The sequence below is a fragment of the Uloborus diversus genome, chromosome 7 (assembly GCF_026930045.1).
Source record: "Uloborus diversus isolate 005 chromosome 7, Udiv.v.3.1, whole genome shotgun sequence".
Taxonomy (NCBI): Eukaryota; Metazoa; Arthropoda; class Arachnida; order Araneae; family Uloboridae; genus Uloborus; species Uloborus diversus.
The window spans coordinates 162,622,878-162,646,188 of NC_072737.1; the positions used below are offsets into that span (position 1 = coordinate 162,622,878).

At 32.6% G+C, this 23,311-nt stretch overlaps 1 protein-coding gene across 1 annotated transcript in view; it reads right to left on the reverse strand.

The window, feature by feature from the left end:
• Positions 1-433: 433 nt before the first annotated feature.
• Positions 434-23,311, reverse strand: part of LOC129226559 (probable serine/threonine-protein kinase clkA) — a 59,562-nt gene continuing 36,684 nt past the window's right edge. The window contains exons 6-9 of the mRNA XM_054861170.1: positions 17,399-17,468; positions 11,357-11,557; positions 7,639-7,854; positions 434-4,374 (exon numbers count right to left, since the gene is read on the reverse strand). Of these exons, the coding sequence (XP_054717145.1) occupies positions 2,518-4,374; positions 7,639-7,854; positions 11,357-11,557; positions 17,399-17,468 (2,344 nt within the window). The 3' untranslated portion in view covers positions 434-2,517. The remainder of the gene's footprint in view (positions 4,375-7,638; positions 7,855-11,356; positions 11,558-17,398; positions 17,469-23,311) is intronic.

Here is a 23,311-nt window from a genome sequence, read left to right on the forward strand (position 1 = left end):
GACAGACTCGGCGTGCTTTAAAAATTCGCTTGAAAGAGCATCAAAATTATGTGAAAAAACAACAATTAAATAAGTCTAGGATTGCTCAACATTGTTGGGATTCGAATCACTCTTTTGATTTTAACTCTTATCAGATTATCCAAAAATGTCCCAATTCATCAGATCTTGACTTTTGGGAATCTTTTCATATTTTGAGGAACAGTTCTAACTTAGTTAATGATCTTAAAGCACATTTGGCTCCCATATCTTTAATACTGTCCTTTCCCCATCCATTTTTTTTTTTCTATTTTGCATACCTTCTTACTTTTGCATGTTTTTTCTTACTTTACTGTTCTGCACAAAGGTATTTATTTATCTTAATGCTGAGTTACTTCAGACAATATGTGTGCGTGTGTATTGCTAGAATAAAGACATCACACTAAAGTGACAAAACTGTTATTGTAATATAATAGCAATACAAACATTTCAAATGTAACAAGAAAATTTGTACACAAAAACTAAGCTCATCCATAAATGAACATAGTATGACGTACACCAATATGCCTCTTCGTGAGGTCAACTGAAAGTAAAATTGAACTTTCAACAATTCAAAAGTTTAACTTAAGAAAAATGAGGTATTAGTAAAGGAATGCAAAATATCCTTATCATTTGCTTTGAGTATTATTATTTTTTTTTTTTTTTAATTCATCTACAAGACAATGAAACATTTTGCTTTATTCTTTTTATATTTTAATAATAATTGTTTTGTCATACATACTGACCAAAATACAAATAAAACATCCAGATTAATAATATCGATTTTATCATACATACTGACTAAAACATAATGCATCCGGGTAACCCCATAAAAAGTATTAAAATAATTTTTTTTCACCGATCGGCTTAACTCTAAACATAATGAGCTTATAAAAAGCTTAATTGAAATTCATATCAAAGAATCAATATTCACTACGTTGTGTTCCAGGGGTTGATCACCCCTAGCCCTGGTTAATTTACCAGCTCCTTAGATCAAAAACATCAACCCAGGAATACTTATTTAATATGTATACAATTAACAAAGAGGAAAAAAACTTTTTTAAAGGGGTGGGGGGTGGGAAGATGAAATATATATCTTTTAACAATAAAAAAAAATAGAATAACTTTATTTTACTACCAGGGTTGCCAACCTTGGAGAAACCATTTCAGGTGCATCTGTGGCGATTTTGAGGAGCATTTTGAAATTTTGCGGATCAGCTTGGTATATTGTATAAAAACCAATATAAAAGAGTTATACCTCTTATCTGAAATTGTTTTTGAGCTTTGATAATTATTTTAAAAACTGGCATAAAAATACAGTTGGCTCTTCGTTTAACGAGGCTCTATTTAAGACCTTTCTCTATTTAACGACGGCTTTTCATGGTCCCAGATGGTTCACTATAGTGTTTAAAGCATTCTATTTAAGGACGCTTTCTACTTAAGGACGATTCTTTGTGGTCCCTTGAAAGTCGTTCAACAGAGAGCCAACTGTAGTTATTTTTAAATTAATAAAACAACTTTCAACACTATGTCATGCTTTGAGTATAAGCATCTTTAATTTCTCATATTTACATGCCTGTCATAATAAACTAACAAAATATAATAAAAATAAATTTAAATCTTATTAAATCTTTGGTAACCCTAGTCAGAATTAAGACCAAACGGGAAATACGGAGCAAAATAACTTCTTTGTGGAGTAACAGAGTTTCACTATTTTTGTGGATCAGTTGGCAACCCTAGACTACACACTGTGATACTGAGGCTGCTGTTATTTTAATGATAAAAACTATAAAATAATAAAAGCAGACTATAAAAATCCTTACAATGAAAAAAGCACATTATGTAACATAGATCATGAAAAAAGAAATTTCAAATAAAGTACAATTGTAGGCAATGCATCTCTATGTTCCGTGTGAGCAAAGAAATGTACTAACAGTACTTTGAAACTAAATTATCATCAGTAAAATTTTGAAACTTTCAAAAACAGTGTGAGCACAATAAAAATAAGACAGAAAAAATTTATTTTGGGGCAGAAACAATGAATAAAAAAATCAACATAGTAAAAACAACAAAAATACTGTAGTCACCTGTTTCAGGGTTGATAATGAAACACTTTAACAAATACATGTGTGAGTTTCAGAGTGGATTTCTGTCCTCTTATTATGCTCTGAAGTTCACACCTTTATACAATCATAGATTTCCTGTTAACCCCAAAACATATGTCTGCAATATTTTTGCACTTTTAACAAATTGATTTTCCCATTCACAATAAAAATAACTTTAGAAGTCTTACTATTATTTTGTTTCATTTATTTGTTTTTAATATTATAAAAATAGGAGGATCTTCATACAAGTAATATTCTGATTTCAAAAATGCAATTGAGAACCAGGTAGGTACACATCCCTACTGCTACAAAAATTAACAAACTTAAAGTTCCATCTGTTCAGACATCGCAACCAGCTTTTAATCCAATCAAAGAGGTCCTTTTGAGACAACCGTTGTCAGCTCTTGCTGAATCCTGGCGGTGGATTAGCAGCTTTCAGACCGTAGTGCACTCGACTAGCCGGATTAGCAAAACCAGGTGGAGGTCGAAGCATCGATGGAGATCCACCAGGGGTCATTTCAGATATGCTTGATTTCTCTGCACCACTTCTATTCGGGGCCAGTGAGGATTCAACATTACGTTCTACAACAGGTTTCTTAATCTGAGATTCACTTTCTTTGGCTACTGCTTCTTGCTTGAAATCTTCAGATGACTTTTTCTGATATGGTCGATTTTGCCATTTTTCTGAGCCATAATTTTTATAGCCCCCGTTTTGGGGAGAATAATGACCGTAATTATAAGACTTATTAGGATTCCTTTGATACCGACTGCTTCTGTTATTATAGTCATATTTATCATGATACTGTGTATCATTGCCATAATTATGACTTGAGTTATAATTTGAATAATTTTTTGACCTCCTAGGATTCGATTTATTTTCCTGAGAATTTTCAACCTCAGTTTTGTCCAAATCATCACTAGCAGTATTTTCACTACAATCGCCACCGACATTTTTTTGTGGAGTCCTTTCAGAAGGGAGGTCATTTTTCCGAACATGTTGCTCTTTTCTCTGATTGGCATTACTAGAGTATTTTTCTGAAGAATTTCGGTCAGAGTCATTTGCCTTTTCATTTTTATGTTGAAACTTATGGTCGTAATTATTTCTTTCTTTGAAATATCTACCACCAGATCTTTGCATATCTTCTCTATCTACATCATCTTGGAATTTGTCTTTACGGTCATAATTACTTCTTTCTTTGAAATGCCTACCACCAGACCTTTGTGTATCTTCTTTATCAATGTCTTCTTGGAATCTGTCTTTACGGTCATAATTACTTTTTTCTTTATAATATCTACCACAAGATTGTTGCATATCTTCCTTATCCCCATCTTCTTGGAATTTGTCTTTATGGTCAAAATTACTTTTTTCTTTGTAATATCTACCCCGAGATCTTTGCGTATCTTCTTTATCCCCATCTTCTTGAAACTGGTCTCTGTGGTCAAAATTACTCTTTTCTTTATAATATCTGCCACGAGATCGCTGTGTATCTTCTGTATCCCCGTCTTCTTGGGATTGGTCTTTATGGTCAAAATTACTTTTTTCTTTATAATATCTACCACGAGATCGTTGCGTACCTTCTTTATCCACGTCATCATGAAATTTCTCTTCAAAATGATCATTGCTTTGGTGCGGTTTCCTATTGTGATAGTTAAACTTATAATAATTGTTTGAACCATCATATCGTCTATCCCTATTGTAGGAGCCATTGTTAGAATAATTATTATAGCGCTGATACCTACCTCGCTGATTAAAACGCGGATTTCGATTGTAATTGTATCTATAATCAGAATTATTTGTATGTTTAGGTTTGACAGAATCTGGAGAGTCCGAGTTCTTATTTACTGGATCATTAACTTCCGAAGTGCTTTCTTCAGCTGGTTGTTGATCTTCAGAGTCTATTTGCACTGCGTCTTTTTTAGAATAATGCTCTTGACTAGCAGTTCGACTAGAAGCATTTTTGAACTGTCCATCTCTATGCCGGTGATACTTTCCATAATTATTCTGTCGATAGGCATCAGGCCTTCGTTCATATCTGTCAGGTTTTCGTTCATATTTTGGATCAAACTTTTTCCTTCTCCCACTATTTCCCTGAAAGTTTTCCCTTGAACTTGATTTTGTATTTTTCTCATTCACTATGGCTTTATCTTTTGGAGACTGATGTGCATCTGGTTCCGCATTACCGGATTCATCAAGGGAAGGATGTTCCATCACTTTAGAATCGGATTTTTCCACTGAAGTGGACTGAGTCGGCACCTGAAATTAGTAAGAACATTTTTCTTAAGTAAGGGAGCTTGAAATGCTTATAGTTTTGTCATTTATTTCTGTGCTTAACATTCTTTAGGTCATTAAAAAAAATTAGTTAATCACCAAAAGAAAAACCTACCCTGGCAGCCACCAATGGATGTTATACAGTAAAGTGTTTTTTAAAAAAAGTTAGAAAAGTTTCAAGATGCTCTAAACAAGTGCCTCCCAACCTTTTTGGGCCCATTGCCTTCTCTAGAGGTTGACTGACCTAGATGTCCCCCCCCCCCAATAAAAAATCTAAAATCAATATGCATACCAACTTAAGTTGTACCAAGTGACAATATGAAGGTGTGGTAAACATTTTAACCATATATTTTGAGATTAACAGACCTCTCCTGAACATCCAAAATGAATTTTTTGTCCTTTTTTTGATACATGATGAGATAAATATTAAACAGAAAAATATTTTTGTTGTTCATTAATTTGTACAGCTAAAGCATAATAAAGTTTAAAACATGACGTTTTATACACTAAAAGCAATCAGTTCTAGTTAACTTTAGTGCTTCCAAAACTCTGAACCTCTTTATTTTAACCGCCTTCTTGTGTAGCAGAATACTGCAATTTTGTTTTTTTGACCTGTTGTAGCTTGTGAAGTAAAAATTGCATGTTAGCATGTTGTACAAAAACTAAAGCTTAAAACACTGCCGTGCTAAGCGCAAAAGTTGTATCTGCGCTTATTATCAAAATTGAGTTACGGTCACCAAGTGATTCTTTGTCACATACATTGACTAACTATAATGTTTTATGGTTATTTGTGAATGGGAAATATTTTTTAAAAAACTCTGAAATAGTTGCATCCATATCAAATACATGGAGGCACACAACTTTAAATGGTAATTTCTCATTTTGAACTCAGATGTAGATACAACTTTTGTGCTTAGCACTGTCATTAGTCTCCTAACTTTTGAATTAGTTTTAATTTTTTTTATTGTTAAGTTTCATTTTAACCTGTAGTTAAGTTTTTTAATTCAGAAGGAGTTCCAAAAGCATCTCTTATTTCTAGGATGTAGGCATCACATACTAGAAATTCTGACTACTGCTGTGTTTGAACTATTCTTTCCATGGTCAGGAACACAAATTGCCATTTTTGCCCGATTTAAAGACTTTTGAACTTCTATAAACCAAGAAAACTATGACTCAATTGATAAAAACACTCCTGGTTATATTTTAAAATAAAGTAAAAAGCAAGAGTTATAGAAGAATCAAAATATTAGACAGTTCCTTAGGCAACTACTAAATGAGGAAATCCGAACTTCAGCATGATTATTTTGAGTCATTGAAACTATCGCTGATTGCTATTGGTGATGCTGATCAAGATCCCTGTAGTATGTTTAGTTCTCATGATGCTTATCACCGGGCAAGATGGATGGAAAAGGCAGTTACTGCTTGAAGATTCCCGTTGTGCTTTTGAAAGGAATTCAAGCTAGTATCATATGAGGCAGTGAGAAGCAAAGAGATGTAAGAGGTAAAATTAAAAATTTGGAGATAACCAGTATACATGGCATTAGTAGCCCGGGTAGTTGCTGCAATACAGCACGATTTAGAGAAGAATTTCAATGAAAGTCTACCTAGGATGTTATCTTTAAACCGGTTTTACTCAAAACTTGAAAATGCCCACTTACATCCCTTTGTTTCGCACTGCCTCAAATGAGATTCGGGCATTGAAAAGAATATATCTGCTCTAGGACTGGGAGATACATTGATGCATCACAAAATACTGGTGTCAAGCAATCATTGCTAGACCAGTGTTCATATTTAGTGTTCTTCCGATACACTGCGATTCCCGATGTAGCACGATACATCATGATGCACCGCTGATGATGCGTGCGAAGGACCGTGTTGTGTTCACTGAAACACCATGATGCGTCGGAGGAACTGCCTTCACGGATACACTGCAGCTCATAAAGACTCCAGCGTCTGAGGTCTGAGCAGAGCATTTGGCTTTGTGAAGCAGTGTGATGCTATGCATGGTGTCAGCATAGCAATATATTTTGAAAACCATGCCCGGTTGTCGTCATTTTGCATTTTACCATTACTGGCCAATTGTCTTTGTTAAGGATATTGGGGATGGCTCCTGTTATTAATGATTTTTCTGACTATAGTTGTGTGCTCCACCTGTTTGCTTACATCCTAGCATATTTTGATTTTTTTCTGTGTGTGTGTTGGGGGAGGGGGGCAAAGGGGTTCTAATTATAAAAATCCAGTTGTTGTCAGATTTTTTCCTTATTTCGCACAGAGGTTCTTTGATGTTCAGGAATTCACATACGGCAGTTTTGGGGGCTCTGTTACGGGGGAAAACCAGCCACCCCAATAGGGGGTTTGCCTTTTAGAAATCCAATTTTTGTCAGACCTTTTCCAAATTTAGCACAAAGGTCCTTTGATGCTCGGGAATTTGCACAGGATAAATTTTGTCCATCATCTATGGGGGGGGGGGGCGGAGACCTTCTATGGGGGGGGGGGGCTCTCCTTATTAAAATCAAATTTTTCTCGGATCTTTTCAAATTTATAGCACACAGGATTTTAGATGCTCGGAATTGATATAGGGTAGTTTTCATTCCGCAATGGGGGGCAAACCCCATAGGAGGTTCTCCTTATAGCAATTGTTTTTATCGGATCTTTTCCATTTTAGCACAGCGGTCCTTTGATGCTTGGGGAAATCACACAGGTTAGTTTATGTCCCTCTATGGGGGTAGGGGGGGGCAACACCATAGGGTGTTCTAATTTTAAAATCAAGTTTTTGTCGTTCAAACAGAGGTTCTTTGAAACCAATTTACATTGAATTTGCAATAATAAACTGAATATTTTGGCAAGCATTGTTCGGCCCCAAACTACAGCACTGAGTACTAATATAGTATACAAAAAGTTGTCTTTGTGTTAACAGAAGAGGAGATAGTTTTATTATGTTTTGTGAAACTTTTGCCTTATTGTTTAGAAAAACATAATACATTTTTTACAGCCATTCTATTTCATTTTAACAACAAATTTAAAAAAAAAAAAAATTCTGACTCTCACATTCATGCATACCATAAAAATATTAGAAAACACAGAACTAAACTTTGTAAAGAGCATCAAATCAATTTTCAGCAATAAGAATGTTAGTACATATTTATGATTGATGTGGACATTTGACTGTTTGAAGTTATTAAAATGTCATGTTTTAAAAAATTTGTTAGAGCGACCGCAACTGTTTAGCAAATTATAAAAACTACTTACATCAGAAATTTCGAGTAAATATTTGTTTCTTTCTGCTTCTACATCAATTATTCCACCTTTCTCCAACTGCTTTTGATAAAGATCAGCCATCTTTTTTTGCAAGTCCACAATTTCCTCAGTCAGGTTAAACGTTTCTTCATTGATAGCAGTTGGTGGAGGATATTCTTCATCACTCGTAGAAAATTTTATAGGGATACGACACATGGGGCAGAACAGCTGAAATAACACAAATATTTTTTAAGTGACATCAATAAAGAATTGGTTGATTGCCCCATTACATACATACACACAGTCATGTATGTTTAAAATAAATATGTGAGAGCTACTGACAATTTCTAAACAGCCATTACTTTCTCGATAAAAAATGGATAAATAACAAACAATAAATACTAACCCTTAAAGAAATAAATAATAATGAAAACAATTTGAGTCAGTGTTGGCAATTTTGCATTTATATCTCAGATTTAGCATTTAAAATTTGTATCCAGCTGTTTTCAGGAAAATTAGCTGCTTAATCATCTACCACTGATATTTTGAAAACATATGCTTGTTCTCAACATAAATATCATTGTAATTAGAAAACGGAACATATTAGAAGAATTAAGAACAAAATGTTAAGAAGATTACTATTCCCTTGTTAGACCTTTTCATTTAAAACATTGCTAATTGCCATAAATTAGTTCACTACACCTGTCTGTATTTAAGAGAAAAAGAAAACCTATACATTTTCAAAACTTGTTTTAGAAAATTTCAGGGGGGACATCCACCAACTCACTTTTCCTTTAACTAAAATAGCTTAAAATTGGGCCTTTTTGACTTCCAATTTATTGGGGGAGGAAAGCCCTCAACATAAGTCAGTAAAATATTGTTTTTAATACTTCAGCTTTGAAAAATTCTGGGGCGAGAACCCCTGAACGCGTTCCTCTAAATTCAAAAAAGTTGGGAAAAAATAGTATTTTTAATACTTTAGCTTTAAAAAAAAATTTGGAGAAATGCCCTTGAACCACTTGCCCTAGTTTCACTAAAGAGGGTTAACACATTTTTAGATTTCAATTTCGAAAAAATTTCAGAGTGGGAGCTTATGAATCTCTTCCCCTTTAGTCACTTAAAAAAGTGCTTTTATTGCTTCAACATTGAAAAGTTTTTCTGAAAGAACACCCAAGCATCTTTCCTGTAAGTCACCTAAACATAGCTTAAAAATAACGTTTAATATCCTGTTGAAAAACTGTTGGAGAAAATCTCCAACCTCTTTCCCTAGGAATTTTAAACTTTGGCATAATTTTGTCATATATTTGAATATAAAGAACCATTGTTCATAATAATCTGTATCATATCATCATAATTTGTAAACAAATCAGTATTTTTAAGTAGCAAATTTTGTAGTAGCGATTAGATACTTATATCATAAAAAGGTTCCTTAGATTCAAATATGAAAAAATTGAAAGCCAAAGTTTAACATTCTGTGAATAAAGTGCAAATGCATGTGCAAAAATGTCACATCTGTGTAAATGGACTAAGCATGCAATAACTTCTTTGAATAACCTACAGAGTATCTTCTACATTTTGAGTTTGAAATCCATGACTTTCCATGAGTACTGTTCGTAACTTTTCATGACTCATGGGATGCAATTTTTCCAGAAAAAAACATTAATTTTTTACAAGAATGCCTAAACTAGTTGTGAAAATTTAAATGCAACCATCTGATTTATGCTTGGGACATATGTTTTTAAAAATTCTAATTAAAATGAATTGTCACTAGCTCAGATACTATTATGACTAAAAACCAATTTATGCGTCAATGATTATTGATAAACATGAAATAATTACGGTTTTAACTTAATTATTTTGCTATTAAAGACATACGTCTATAAATCTATTTTTTTTTTTTGGGGGGGGGGGTCAATAAATCATACAAAATTTTATGTAGGTAAAAATTTACATAAAATGAATTTATTATGTTTTCGCCAAAAAATCAGATATAGATATGATACACAATGATTTTTCAATTACTAACAAATGAAAAAAAGATTTAATTGCAAAATGATTTTTCAAAATAAAAGAAGCTTCAAATGTGCGTGCGGCAATAATGATATAAAACTACTACTGAACAGGGAAACATTTGAGTTTGATTTTATATCTGTTGATTTTTTTAAAAAATATTTTACTTCATAAAAAAAATAATAAATTTAAAACTTATTAAAAAAAAGCTTGTCTAAAAATTCTGTGACTAGCAATAATTTAGTAAATACTAAAATTAAGTTTACAATAAATAAAATAAAGAAATATTCAGAAAAATAAAATAAATATTAAAATTAAAGTACTTAATAATTAACTTACCAGACATATTTCTACCAAAAGGGCTACAAATACAGAAAAAATTCCTGATTTTTTTTTTGCAACATTTTCGGTTCTTATAAACATTTCACCCTCGAAAATTCCCGACTTCTGTATTTTATTGATATCCTAAACCTCCTTAATTCTTTAGACCAATTTTATTTTCTAAACGCACACTTAAGACACTGCTGAAAATTGATGATTGTTTTTATGAGTCTCTTGAATCAAAAGGGATGCAAATGGCTGAAACATTTCGAGTCAAACAAGAGTGGCAAAATTAGAAGTCTACAAGTCCTCAACTACATAATTGGATGGGGGGGGGGGGGGTACAAATAAAGCTCAACACATAATTATAAATGTCCAATCGGTAGAATCACATAGTAAAGAAAAACGAGCGAGTATTATAGAGGTGGATGCAATCAGATTTTGAAATGTGTGAAATATGAGGGGCTGACACGTAAAAGCATAAGAAATGGCTAAGATGCATAAATTTTGCACCTAATCTGTACAATTCGATAAATATGCATGTTCTTGAACACAAAATCCATGACCAGCTGTCAATTTCCATGATTTTTGAGCATTTTTGCTGAAAATCGGACTTTCCATGACCATTTTCAAACATAGCCAAATTCCCTGACGTTTCATGACTTTCCATATGCGAGTACACCCTGAACTTAAGAATCACACATGCTAATTTTTTTTAATCTATCAGTAATATTTTTTTTTCTTTTAATTCCATTTATTTTTCACCAATGAGTTCTAATCTATGTATTTCATAATAATTCAAAAATAGATTCATTTACTCAGACTATTATTCATTTGCTTAATTTTACTGAACAATATAGATAACTTGAAGCTTTTCCGGCACAGGTCACAAAAAATGACATCAATTTTTAAAAAAAATATCTTTAAAGCCACAAGAATAGCTGCAGAGGTAGTATTTTGTTCTCTTTAACAATCATGGATGGCAGAACTTCTTATTCTTCTGTTGGCTCAACTTCTTATTCAAATCACCCCAATTTTTGAGCTCAAAAATGAAAAATTTTGCAAGATTTTAAAATTTCTTATTCGCACATAAACAGTCAACCTTTTTTTTTTTTTTTTTTTTTTTTTTTTTGTTTTCTCTGAGGTGTTTCATCATATTTGTGTAAAAGATTTAAATTCATTTTTAAATGCATGAATGTTTTTTTTTCTGTCCTAGGTGGGTAGTGAGAATGGTAACACCACCCACTGAGGAAAATTTTTCATAGACTGAAAATCTATGCCTAGATGATCTAATAAATCCACTACAAGTGTTTTCTCATTATATTTCAAAAAATTTTAACGACTCGTGCCGGAAAGGGTTGAAAGTGATTTGCAAGTTATATTTCAAAAAATAACATACTTCAGAGGATTTATCCGTGTCTTTTTCTTCACTTTCTTCAGCATTTTCAAGAATATTTTTGACATATCTTGCCAGACAATGTGAATGAAAATAGTGATAACATTCAGTCCTGGTAAAGATGTCTTGTTCACTAAAACCATACAAACAAATAGCACACTCACCACTTGGTCTATTTTGGGATGTTAAATGTTCTTTTGCAGCCTAAAAGAATTATTTTTTTGTAATAATCTTTTTAGAACACAGTAAGTACATAAAAGCTAACTAAAAGGGCAAGTAAAATATATACAGAGGCTCCCATAAGTGTTCGTACACTTTAAAAATTTGCAGTAAAATCAAAATCTCCTGGAACTAAAATCAAAAGTTGCGTTCAATGAACCTCACCGGTCGACCGGTGAGTAACCGGTTACTAACTGCAGCGTTCTATGATCAACCGGTTACTGCACGGGTTTCCATTCTAAGTTGTTGATTGGTTGACTGGAGCACGTGACCATTAGCTGTCATGTGATCAACTTACTGGGCGCTACCGGTCGTTCTCGTTAAACATAAGCAAATATGAAGACTAAGATTTTTTCCACATCATCTCTCTGTCATTCTAAATAAAATACAGCATTTAAAAAAAAATATTGACTGATTTTCTAGTTGAAATGAGTCAAAAAGCAAAGAAACAGAAGTAACAAACCACCAATGTCATCATACAATAAAATATTTTTTTGAATAAATTCACAATTAAAATTATTAACTGTTGTTTCTTTATACAGTGAAGCACCGTTTATATGTTTCTTTTTTACACGTTTTTATCAATTATGCATTTTTTAAATTAGTCCCTGCAGAGTCCAATACACATTACCCAGTAAGTACCTATTATACGTTTTTTCATTTGTATGTTTTTTTCATACAGTCCCTTCAAAAACGTATAAACGGTGCTTCACTGTATTATTATTGCATTGTGTTGACACTTAAAAAAATAATTTGGCTTTTTCTTTTACTCCATAATATTCTACTTATTATTTTTAAATGGTTCATATTTGTAATAAACAACAAACACTGTTCTAAATGTGATTTATTTTCATCATAGTAACAGTAAATCAATTCAAAATATCGCTAATTAGTGAAATGATACCATTCTACAGTGTAGTACCTCATAAAATGCTTTAAAGAAGGAAATCAGATGGAATCCAATGAAAGAAAGGGTCAACCAGTGAAGTCAACAGAACATATTTAGAGATTTATAATAAAAAAATTATGAAAAATCTATGTTTGAGCAATGTTAAAGTTTCTGCAAATGTAATGAAACATTTTGCACTTGAATTTTACCTGAAACTGTTCTTCAAGTTCTCGGAATAGCTGGACTACAAGGGTTCTTTGTCCACAGATAGTTTTTTGATAGTGCGAGAAACAGAAAACTTACACTTTGAATCGCAAAATAAATGATAAATAAGCCCGAGTTGTAATGGAATAATGTCTTTTTAGCAGATGAAGTTAAATTTAACATTTTTGGTTCTGATGGGCGTTTAATTGTATGGAGATGAAAAGGTGAGGAATTTAATTCTAACAATCTACAAGGAACTAAACATGGTGGTGGAAGTTGTTTTTGTGTGGGGGGTGCGTGTCATGATCAGGACTTGATGATTTAGTATTTGTTGATGGAATAAAGAATCATTTTGTTTATTTAAATATTTAAAAAAAATAATTATAATTATCAGACTAAAATTTGTGAAATGGAAAAAAGTATCTTTTACCAAGTAGTCCAGTCAATAGATACATTTTACCTAGCAAAAAATGGGGTCAAAGATTTTATTTTTTTAATTTGCACATATTGGTGCCGACATGGAAATACCAAGTTATCCAACACGAAAGACCCCGGGAGAACTTTTGGGGGCCGAAAAATCACAAAAATTTATGACTTTTTTTGTTTTTTCCAAAATATCTCTGAAACGGTTCAACTTAGAAAAAAGTTTTAAATGTAAAGTTTAAAGAACATAAAATTTCCTACAACTTTTGTATTTACAACTTTTTTGTAGCACAAATAACAAGCTTGCTATATCTCTTTGAAAATAGGCAATTTTCCTCCACTCCAAAAAAAAAAAAAAGCTTTCACACTGAAAGCAAGGCGTCTTAATTATTAGAACTTTAATAGAAACTTTAGTTTCAGAGAGTTTATCGACAGTTAGAGTAGTTTGAGTTTCTTGCTCACCTAACCCCCCCCCCCCCCCCCCCCCGCTGGACACAGTAGCAATTCTGGCTGACAGATTAGTTCACACACTCCAAAAACAAACGATGTATTATGAAACTGAAATACATATATACGCATTCATTTACAGCACATACGACGATGCAATAATAATTTTTAAAAAAACCTTCCCCACTGCTCACGAACTAACTTTTCTGATCTGCAGAGGTAGTCTTCATCAGACTCCAATAATAGATGATATATTGTTGTTTGTAACTGGATTACACAATATATACATTCATTTGAGGGATATAATTCGTACATTCTAGTCTAATTATTGCAAACAAAGATGCGATTTTTAAATATTAATGTGAAGGAATGAATATTAGGCACTAATAAGCAAACAATCAACACAGTCATGCATCCTATGCTCTGATACAATAATAAAAATAAACCCTCCCCCACCGCTCACGAACTAATATTTCTAGTCTGACAGAGGTAGTCTTCAGTCAGACTCCAATAACATATGATTTATATTGCAGTTTGTAATTGAATTAGAAAATCTTCTCATTCATTTAAAGCACATAATTCGTACCATCTATTCTATTACAAGCGAAAATGCAATATTCGAATATAAATGTGAATGAATAAATATTAGGGTGATAATAAGCAAACAATAGACATAAAAATGAATAAATAAAGGTACAATAGTAATACGTAATGAACACTTTGAAAAAATTCTGCAGAAACTGACTTTTTGAGGCATGAAAAACCCAAAAGAATTACCTTACAAAATGAAAATCCAACTGTAGAAGATTAATACATACATCTAAATTACAGAGAGATTCATTCGACCTTAAAGCAAATAGAGAAATAACAACAAAATACGCTGTTTATCTTCTTCGAAGCCGTTTTGAAGGTCCAGGTTCTCCCAGTTCAGAATCTGTAGGGGGTAGAAAGAAGCTGTGGTCCTTTAATTGTTCATCTCCTTGTTGCGGTAATTCCAAAAGCTCCTGGAACAAATTATCTTCTTCAGCAGTCTCATCCAAAGATGAAATTTCTGCAGCATTTTCACAATTTGTGCCACTGCAGTGTTTGCACGTGCTGGAGCATTTTAAACCTGCCTTGTGACAAGAACAGGCTCCAGTACAATTTTTCTTGCAGGTACAAGGTACCATCTTCAAAAGATTCTGAGTAACTGAATCTCTTTTCGTGTCAACATGCATTAGACCTTGCATCCTGCGTTCCCAACCCCATTTCTCTGGATCAATTATGTTGCCCAACCAACTTTGAATTTGGTGGTAGAACCGATATGAGTGATACCGTCCAGCATGCCCCCCCCCCCCCCCCGCACGTTGGACGTAGCCCTGCAAGATTTATCTTAGCCCTGTATACTAGTTTTATAAAAAGATTAAATTGCAAAGTATCCAAAGATAGGTTCAAATACTTTACGTCACCTGTGTATAATATTTGCAAAATGTTTTCTCTAGCTGCAGCTAAGGAAGGCATCATGATGACAGATTGGGTCCATAAATACTTCAATAGCTTCCTTAATTTCAGGAGGGTTTTTTTTTTTTTTTTTGACTCTTTTGTACAACTTAATTTTGCCTTGGCCAAAGATTGCCGAAGTCTTATCACACCCACTAGACGCATGGATGAAAAGAAAATTGCTGGGGTTAAACTTAAAAGATTTAGTGGGGGAAAAAACAAATCACAAGCATTCCCTCTTCCAGGTTTTAAAAAGAACAAGTTGCTGAAAGGCTGTCCTAAAGCTGTCATCAGTCCTCTCGCTCACTATAACAACCTTTTCAATTTCTTTTGCCTTTGAAAGAGCAGTAAGTGAGTGAGTCGGCATCATCTTGAGTCTGCCTGACTTCAATACCACACTCTTCAAAATATGTCTCAAGAAGTAGAATAAGACAATTCTTTTTGTTATAATTTGCTAGAAATCTTTCTTTAGGAATTTAGTTAACATGTTAGGTTCAACCATGACTTCAAGGGAAGAGATTGATTGCTCATTGATATAGCGTTTGTGACAGGCAGTGTGAATTGCCACTTCTTTTAAGAACTTCAAAAAACGCTGATGTTCTTTATTTTGCCGTTTTGCGCTGCATCTTTGAAGATTTTCTATTCCCTTCTCCTTCACAATTTTTATTTAGCATTCATGCAAACTGATTTCAAAAAAAAATAATGATAATAATAATAATAAAAAAAAAACACCTTGGTCAGGCGTAATCATTTCTAGGAAAAAAATTGTAATTCAGAACACACAAATTGATAAAACATACTCTCGCGCAAACCCTGAAGTGACCAACATGAGTAGCTATTGAGTCGATTCATCTCATTTGGAGAAAAAAAGGGGGGGGGGATGGAATGGGGGTGTTTTGTTTAAACTAAAGGGAACGGAGGCATTTACCCTCAGCTGTGAAAGACAAATGATTTCCAAGGTCAGACTGCCGGCGTTTCTCCTTTTTTCCTCCGTTATCCGATGCGCTTTCACGCACTTCGCTGAAGGGGTTTAGAAAAAGTGACTTTCAAGAAGCTGTAACTCGCTTGCTTTTCATGCTACAAAAATGTTGTAATGACAAAAGTTGAAGGAAATTTAATCCTCTTTAACATTTGTATTGGAAGTTTTTTTTGTAATTTTAACCATTTTTGAGATATTTTGAAAATATTACAAAAAGTCACAAATTTTTGGGGGTTTTCGGCCCCCAAAAGTTCTCCCGAGGTCTTTCGTGTTGGATAACTTGGTTTTTTCATATTGGCACTAGTATACACAAATTTAAAAAATAAAATCTTTGACCCCATTTTTTGTAAGGCAAGCCCGTTTTTTTCTACCTATTGACTGGACTAAAGATAATGATAGAAAGTGCATAGCTTACAACATTTGCTAATAGTGTCTCTAAAACTGTCAACAAGTTTTATAAATACACCGTCAAACATACCCAAATCCAATTTAAACCCGATGGAGCATATTTGGAGAGAACTGGAGGTCAGAGTAAGAAAGCAAGGCATTAAAACTAAAAGCAGACTAAAGACAGTAGAATGATCAGAAAGTGGATGAACTCAAAACTCACAAAAAAAAAAAAAAAAATAATGAAATCTATTCCCAGATGCTTAAAAGCTGTTGTGGATGCCAAAGAACATCCTGTTGAATATTAAACTAATGAAAAATTATATTATTTACAAATAAGTTAGTTTTTTGCAAAAAGCATAGAAGACTTTTGTGAGATAAAGTTTTTGATACATTTTGATTACTATTTTCTTAAAACACAAATTTTATTTTCTTGTTAAAATATTTCATGCAGTTCTGTTAAGAATGAATCAGAGAATTAGTATTAAATATAACATTCCAAAATATTTGTTTTAACTAATGGATGATAAAGCAATATTTTATTGCAATTGAAAAGTGTAATAACACTTTTGGGAGCATTTTATACCACCTTTTTTCTGATAAAACAGTAAAAGTGTACACAGGACTGAATTACATCAATAGAAATAATTAGTGGAAATATTTTGATTTAACAATTAATAAAAATCACACCCTTCTCAAAATTAACTGCCAAATTATGATTAGATTAATTTGAAATAATAGTAGCAACAATAATACTTGATTCCACAAAAAAAAAAAAAAGCATTAGTTAAGAGGAAAAATTTTGTTAGGGGTAAAAATGATTATCTTTTTCTCTTTCAGTTTCAGAATTCATGATTAATATTTGTATTCATTTGCTGGTCAAAAATACACATGCCTAATGAAGTCATGCAGAATGTAAACATAAATGTGTTATACAATCATGCAAAAGAAAAAAAAAGAGTGCAATAAAAATGTCTCCACACATAACATCATTCAGGCATTATAAATGGAAAATTACTTCAATTATTTCAAAAAGCATGGAATTCCCCTTCTTCTCTTCAGCAATAAGTGATATTTCGTCAATGATACTAAAAAAAAACATTTAAAAATAAATCATTAAGCAATTCTCAAGAAAACAGTTCACATATACAAATAAAATTTCAGTTAAATACTTCTGTTCAAAGTATTACAAAGAATATAAAGCTTATCAATGATTCAATGCAGTCAAACCCGGACAAGTGAAATGTATCATTAAATTGAGGAAATCGTTAAATCGGGTATCTTTAAACCGAAGTTACACTGTACTGTGACTTTTTTGCATTTTAAACAGATTAACAACTTTATTATTTTATATCTTATGTGATAATATAGTTTTATACTATCTTTACTAACAATAAAGCTGAAAGTCGCTCTATCCGGATCTCTCTCTGCCTGTCAGGATTTCTGTGATGCGTATAGCGCTTAGATCGTTCGCAGGGGTCTGTCCAGGGTTTTTCACAGGGTCCGTTTTTTGTGAAAAATCAAATATTTTTGTGAAAAACGAAATTTTTTTGTGAAAAATAAAAAAAAAATTTTATGAAAGATCGTTTTTTTTTTTTTTTTTTGTAAAATAAAATTATTTTGTAAAAACGAAAAATTTAAATTTATAAACATTAATAAATGCGTTTGGGGGAGGGAGAGGCTCATGGAGCAAACTACGGCATTGAAATAATTTGTTGGAAGTTTTACAGTATTTTTTGTCTTTTCTAGGGCATTTTTGAAGGTTATCATAGCAATAGGGAGGTATCATTCTCCAGCGGATGGTCAACCTAGATGTATCAGTATCTATATACCGTTCCACATCTTGTTAAATTGTACTAAAAAATTTTTCTGAAGATTTTGTATAAAGAGTAAAATCATAAAATAATTGAAAAAAAAAAAAAAAAATCAGGCAGTTGTTCAGTATTTAGCTTTTTGGTGCATGAAATTTTTACAGAGCACGAAATTTCGTTTTAAATTTAATTTTAACAAAAATAAGTATAAATTTTATTTGTTTACCTCTGAATAAAGCGTAGTAAGCATTTAAAAAAATGCAAAAAATTCCATTCCTATAGCGGATGCAAAAAGATTGAAATTTTTGAAGTGAAGGCACCAAAAGTATAAGAACGGAATATAAAAGAATTTATATTAGTAAAATCTTTTCAAATTGCATATTAGAGGTTAATGATAAACATATTGATAATGTCTATCGACATAGTTGAAGCAAAAATAAAATTAAACCATCGAACCGTCTTGACACTTTTAAAAGAACACGAAATTCTGCTTAAAACTAATGATTTCACTAAAAATAATGAGAATTTTTATTTATTTGCCTCGTAACAAAGCTTAGTTAGCATGAAAAATGAGTAAGATTTGATTGTCATAACCGGATGCAAAGAGATCGCGTTTTTCAAAATGAAGGCATCAAGAGTGAAAAACAGCAAATAAAAGAGTTTATTTAAGTAAAACAATTTTAGAATTGCATTTTAAAAGGTTTTACATGATGAATATTATTGATAACCACCGACATTTTCGCCGAAAATTCGTAGTTAGAAAAGAAAAAAAAAAGGAGGTGGGGTAATGTAAAACAATGGACAATACCAGATTCCCGATATGGACAAAGGAAAAAAATACAGGAATTCCGGTTTATAACCGATACACGAGCACCCCTGTTAGCATAAAAAATTCAAAACTAATGTAATTTCTTCTTAAGATAACGTTAAAACATCACACCATAAAGGCACAAAAATTGCCAAGCTGGAAAATGTTAGGAATATTTTCCAAGTCCCTGTGAAAGGTTTACTAGACGTTTATTTATTTAGCGTTAATGTTAATTTTATAGTTGGTAACCATATCTGAAGCGATCACATTTCTTCCCCAACCTATAGCTATTCTATTTGTTAGCAGTACCAAGTTCAATTCGCTGATATGTGTTATTATTGTTTAGATCAGTGCTTCTCAACCTTTTTTACTTTGCGGCACACTTAAAAAATTTCTAGATCAACGGGGCACACTGAACTTAATTTCGCAATGGTAATATAGAAATGCTTTTATCATTCACTGGTAAAAAGACGGGGGGGGGGGGGGGGGTGACTCTTTTCATATGAAGAAAACAATTATAACAAACGTAGTATATTTAAATTTATTGAGAAAGCAGAAATGTTTCGAATTTATTGAGGTTGATAATGAACAACAAAACTATTGCTATTTACAGAAAATTATGCTTCATATGTTTCAAAGCATTTCTGTCAAACATGTCATTAAAGTGCACACTGTGGTTAAACAATTTATCAAATAATGTTTCAGGAAAGAAGCAAGCAAGAAATTAAAACCATGCACCTAACTTCCGGTTTACACTAATTTTTGCAAAGACGTTTTGATGTTCGGCTCTATGCTGGAAAGAGCTACACGAAGTTCCTGATCCGGAATCTTTAGAGATGATCTCTTACTGTTTTTTTTATAAGTGCGAAAGCTGAGAAGCTGAGTTCGCAAAGATATGTAGTTGAAAATGGCAGCAGCACATCAATAGCAAGACAAGAGATAGTGAGATACTCATTTTTAACCAGCAACCAAAATTCGTCCTGAGGCACTTCGTTCAACTTAAGTTTAAAAGTACGGTCGCTCTTGAGGTTCATAAAGGTTCATAAATTCTTCTCGCGCCTTCAAAGAAAGGTCTTTAACTGATGCAACTGCAGATGAAGAGAATGAATCGCGAATCCAGTCACACTCTTTTATATTACTGTTCTTGAAATAGTGCTTAAACTTGTCCTGAAGTATGACTAAATGTTCTGCCACCACATTCAGCAGTTTTTCTTCTATGCCATTTTCTTGACATACCACGTTGACGGTCTGTTTGAACATGTCCAAGGAGCCACGAACTACTTCTTCTCTCCACAGCTGAATTTTTGATTTGAACCCGTTTGGCTTGTCCATATATGTAACCCGAATTCACTCTTTGTCCTTGCATTTTCCGATTCAATTCGTTAATGTTTTCAAAAATGTCAGCCATGTACGCCAGTTTTGCCACCCTATATTTGTCTTGCAACAAACTGGCGTACTGCATTTCGTTTTTTAAAATCAAAAACTGTCGTACCTCGTCCTTCAATTCAAAAATTCTTAATAGTACCTCACCAGTCGAAAGCCAGCGAATCTTCATATGAAGAAGTAGGAAGTGGTGATCTGCAGGATCGTCCCAAGAGGTGGGCGAGCGGAGCAATCGCCCTCTCTCTCTAAGTCTCCAAAATATTCGTTTCCTTTGCATCATTGAAGCAGATACAATTTCTGAGAATATAACTGTTTAGAATCAAACAAGAAGCACGTCTCCTTTATCTAGTTCTCACCAAAGCTTGAATTCTGCCCTTGCGTGGAGTGACATAACCATAAAAAAGTTTTAAGGGGGCACATTGAGAAATTATTATTATTATTATTTTTTTTTTTTTTTTTTTTTGATCGAGTAGGAAAAAAGGTCAAAAACTGTCCGGCCAAAATTTTGAAACTTTTAGTTTTAAAAACACAATTTTAGTCTTAAAAAGGCGATTATAGGCCATGTTTATTGACGTTAGGGTAAGGAAGGAGCTCAGAGACTGCTTCCGATCGATTATTTTTTCAAGTAGATTGAAATCAATTTCCTTCTCCTCCTGCAAGTTTTTGAAATTGAAGTTTGAAAATAGCAATTTTAGACGAACTTTGAAGATTTTATGAATAGCAGGATCTGGAGGATTTAGCAGGAAAACTGTTCAAAAGTATAATTCAAAAATTTAGGCAGTGTATTACATTCGGGGGCTATTGCATTTAAGTATTTTGTAAGCGTCATTTAAAAAACCCATTGCTTTTGTGATATTAAGAAAGGCGGCATGAGAAGATTTGCACGAATATTTTCTTAAACTGAAGTCTTAAAACGCAATTTGTAAGGCCAAATTTTGTAATATTAGGGCAAGTGATTTTTCGAAATTAAAGCTCCAAAAATGCAATTCTGAGAGATTTTCGACGTTGTTGAGTATTTGTGCGCTTCTCCCTAAGACTTACAAATATTTAATGCAAAAGAATAACATCTTTGTTAAATACATGAACGCCGGTATTAAGTTGGTACAAGTAAAACCAAAAAACTCTTGAAAATAATCATTGGATGAGTTCAGATAGAAATTTAATTTTGATGTAATTTACTTTGACAAATACATTTTCTATTTATAATCAGCAAATTATTTATTCGTGTTCTTAGTTTGATCAGTATAAATAAACAATTCAGTTTCAATTGTTTGTTATTTATCTAGTGGGATAACATTTTAATAGATAAATATTTGGACTTTTAAAATTTCCATTTATCGAAAAGTTTTTAGGGCATTAATGTTTCACAAATATTAGAACAAGAAGTTCCGTCTAGAACTAGACGAGCATACTTTCCCGTATACCCATACTACTTTCTAGTACCTGATCAATATTCTCAAAAATAGCTAAAATCGCAAATTTTTTCAAACATATTTTTTTTAATATTTTAAGCTGATTTCTAGGAATAAAATATTCCTTACTTTTCTTCAAACAAACGAACAAATAAAATAGCAGCACCTTTTAAACAAAGCAGCTAATACACTTCTTTTCATTAAAAATTTTTTTAACAGCTTTCAAAACAAAAAAATAATAATAATAAGTTCATTAAAATAAATACATCATATAAAAAAATCGTTTATTTTTCCCCTGTTGCCAAAAATAATTTTTTAAACGAATTAATGCACTTACCAAAATAAAAAAAAACAATAAAATGTCAACTTAAAGAAATAATTTTCATCGTCAAAAAAAAAAAAAAAAATCGTCTGCGCATATTTTTCGAGTTTATTCACCGAAAACTAAATACCTAAATTAAAACTTTAGCGTGAAAATAAAAACAAATCATATCAACAATAATTATTTCACAGTTAAAACCACAGCAGCGGAGTCGGAGTCGGAGTCAATCTCATTTTGGGATAAAAGAGTCGGAGTCGAATATCCAAGAATCGGAGTCAGTCATTTGTCCTCCGTGTATAAATGTTTGCCAAAGCTACGAAGTCAGAGTCGAAGTCGGGGAGTCGGAGTCCGACTAATTGTCGGGAACAGGAGTCAGAGTCGGTGTCAGGTGTCCCTAAATTCTCGGAGTCGGAGTCGGGAGTAGGTCGTCAAGAACTATTTCCAACAAAGTTTGAAGTAAATCCGCCTTTAAGTTCGGAATCTATATTGACTTTCAGTTTCCCCTTAGGCGCTAATGTTAAGAGATTTGAACTGTTCAAAATTGAACGAAAACTTGTTCAAATCACAAAGATATTTTCGATACATGTTTTTTATCAAAAGTTTTTCCCTACAAAGTTTGTTTGAAGCCACTTCGCTTCTAAGTTCAAGATTTATTTTTGATTTGAATTTCCCCGTAGGCGCTAATGTTAAGTTTTTTTGAACTGTTCAAAATTGAACGAAAAATTGTTCAAATCAAAAAATGAATTATGGGAATGAGATGTCCTCGCCGAGATCTTTCTAACAAAAAAAAATTGTTCGAATCGGACTATTCATTCAAAAGTTATTAGGGGGGGACAGACAGACAGACCGACAGACAGACAGACAGACCGACCGACAGACAGACAGACCGACAGACATTTTTCCCCATCTCAATACCCTACTTTCCAATTTTTAATTTTTCAATATTTATCTAACTATTTTATTTATTTTTGACTTTTTTTTTTGTTTTTCGGGATATTTTTAAGATGTATTAAGCCTTCTTTCATGCTTTTTTCTTCTTCCTCTGATTTTTACTGGGAAAGTAGGCTAAAAACAGATTCATTGCTTGTATTTTAATTTGTATTATGCATAGCCATCAGATTGTTCTGTTCATTAATATGTAAAAAAATAAAGTATGTATCATGCACTGATATTATAACTAACTAGATTTTTCTGT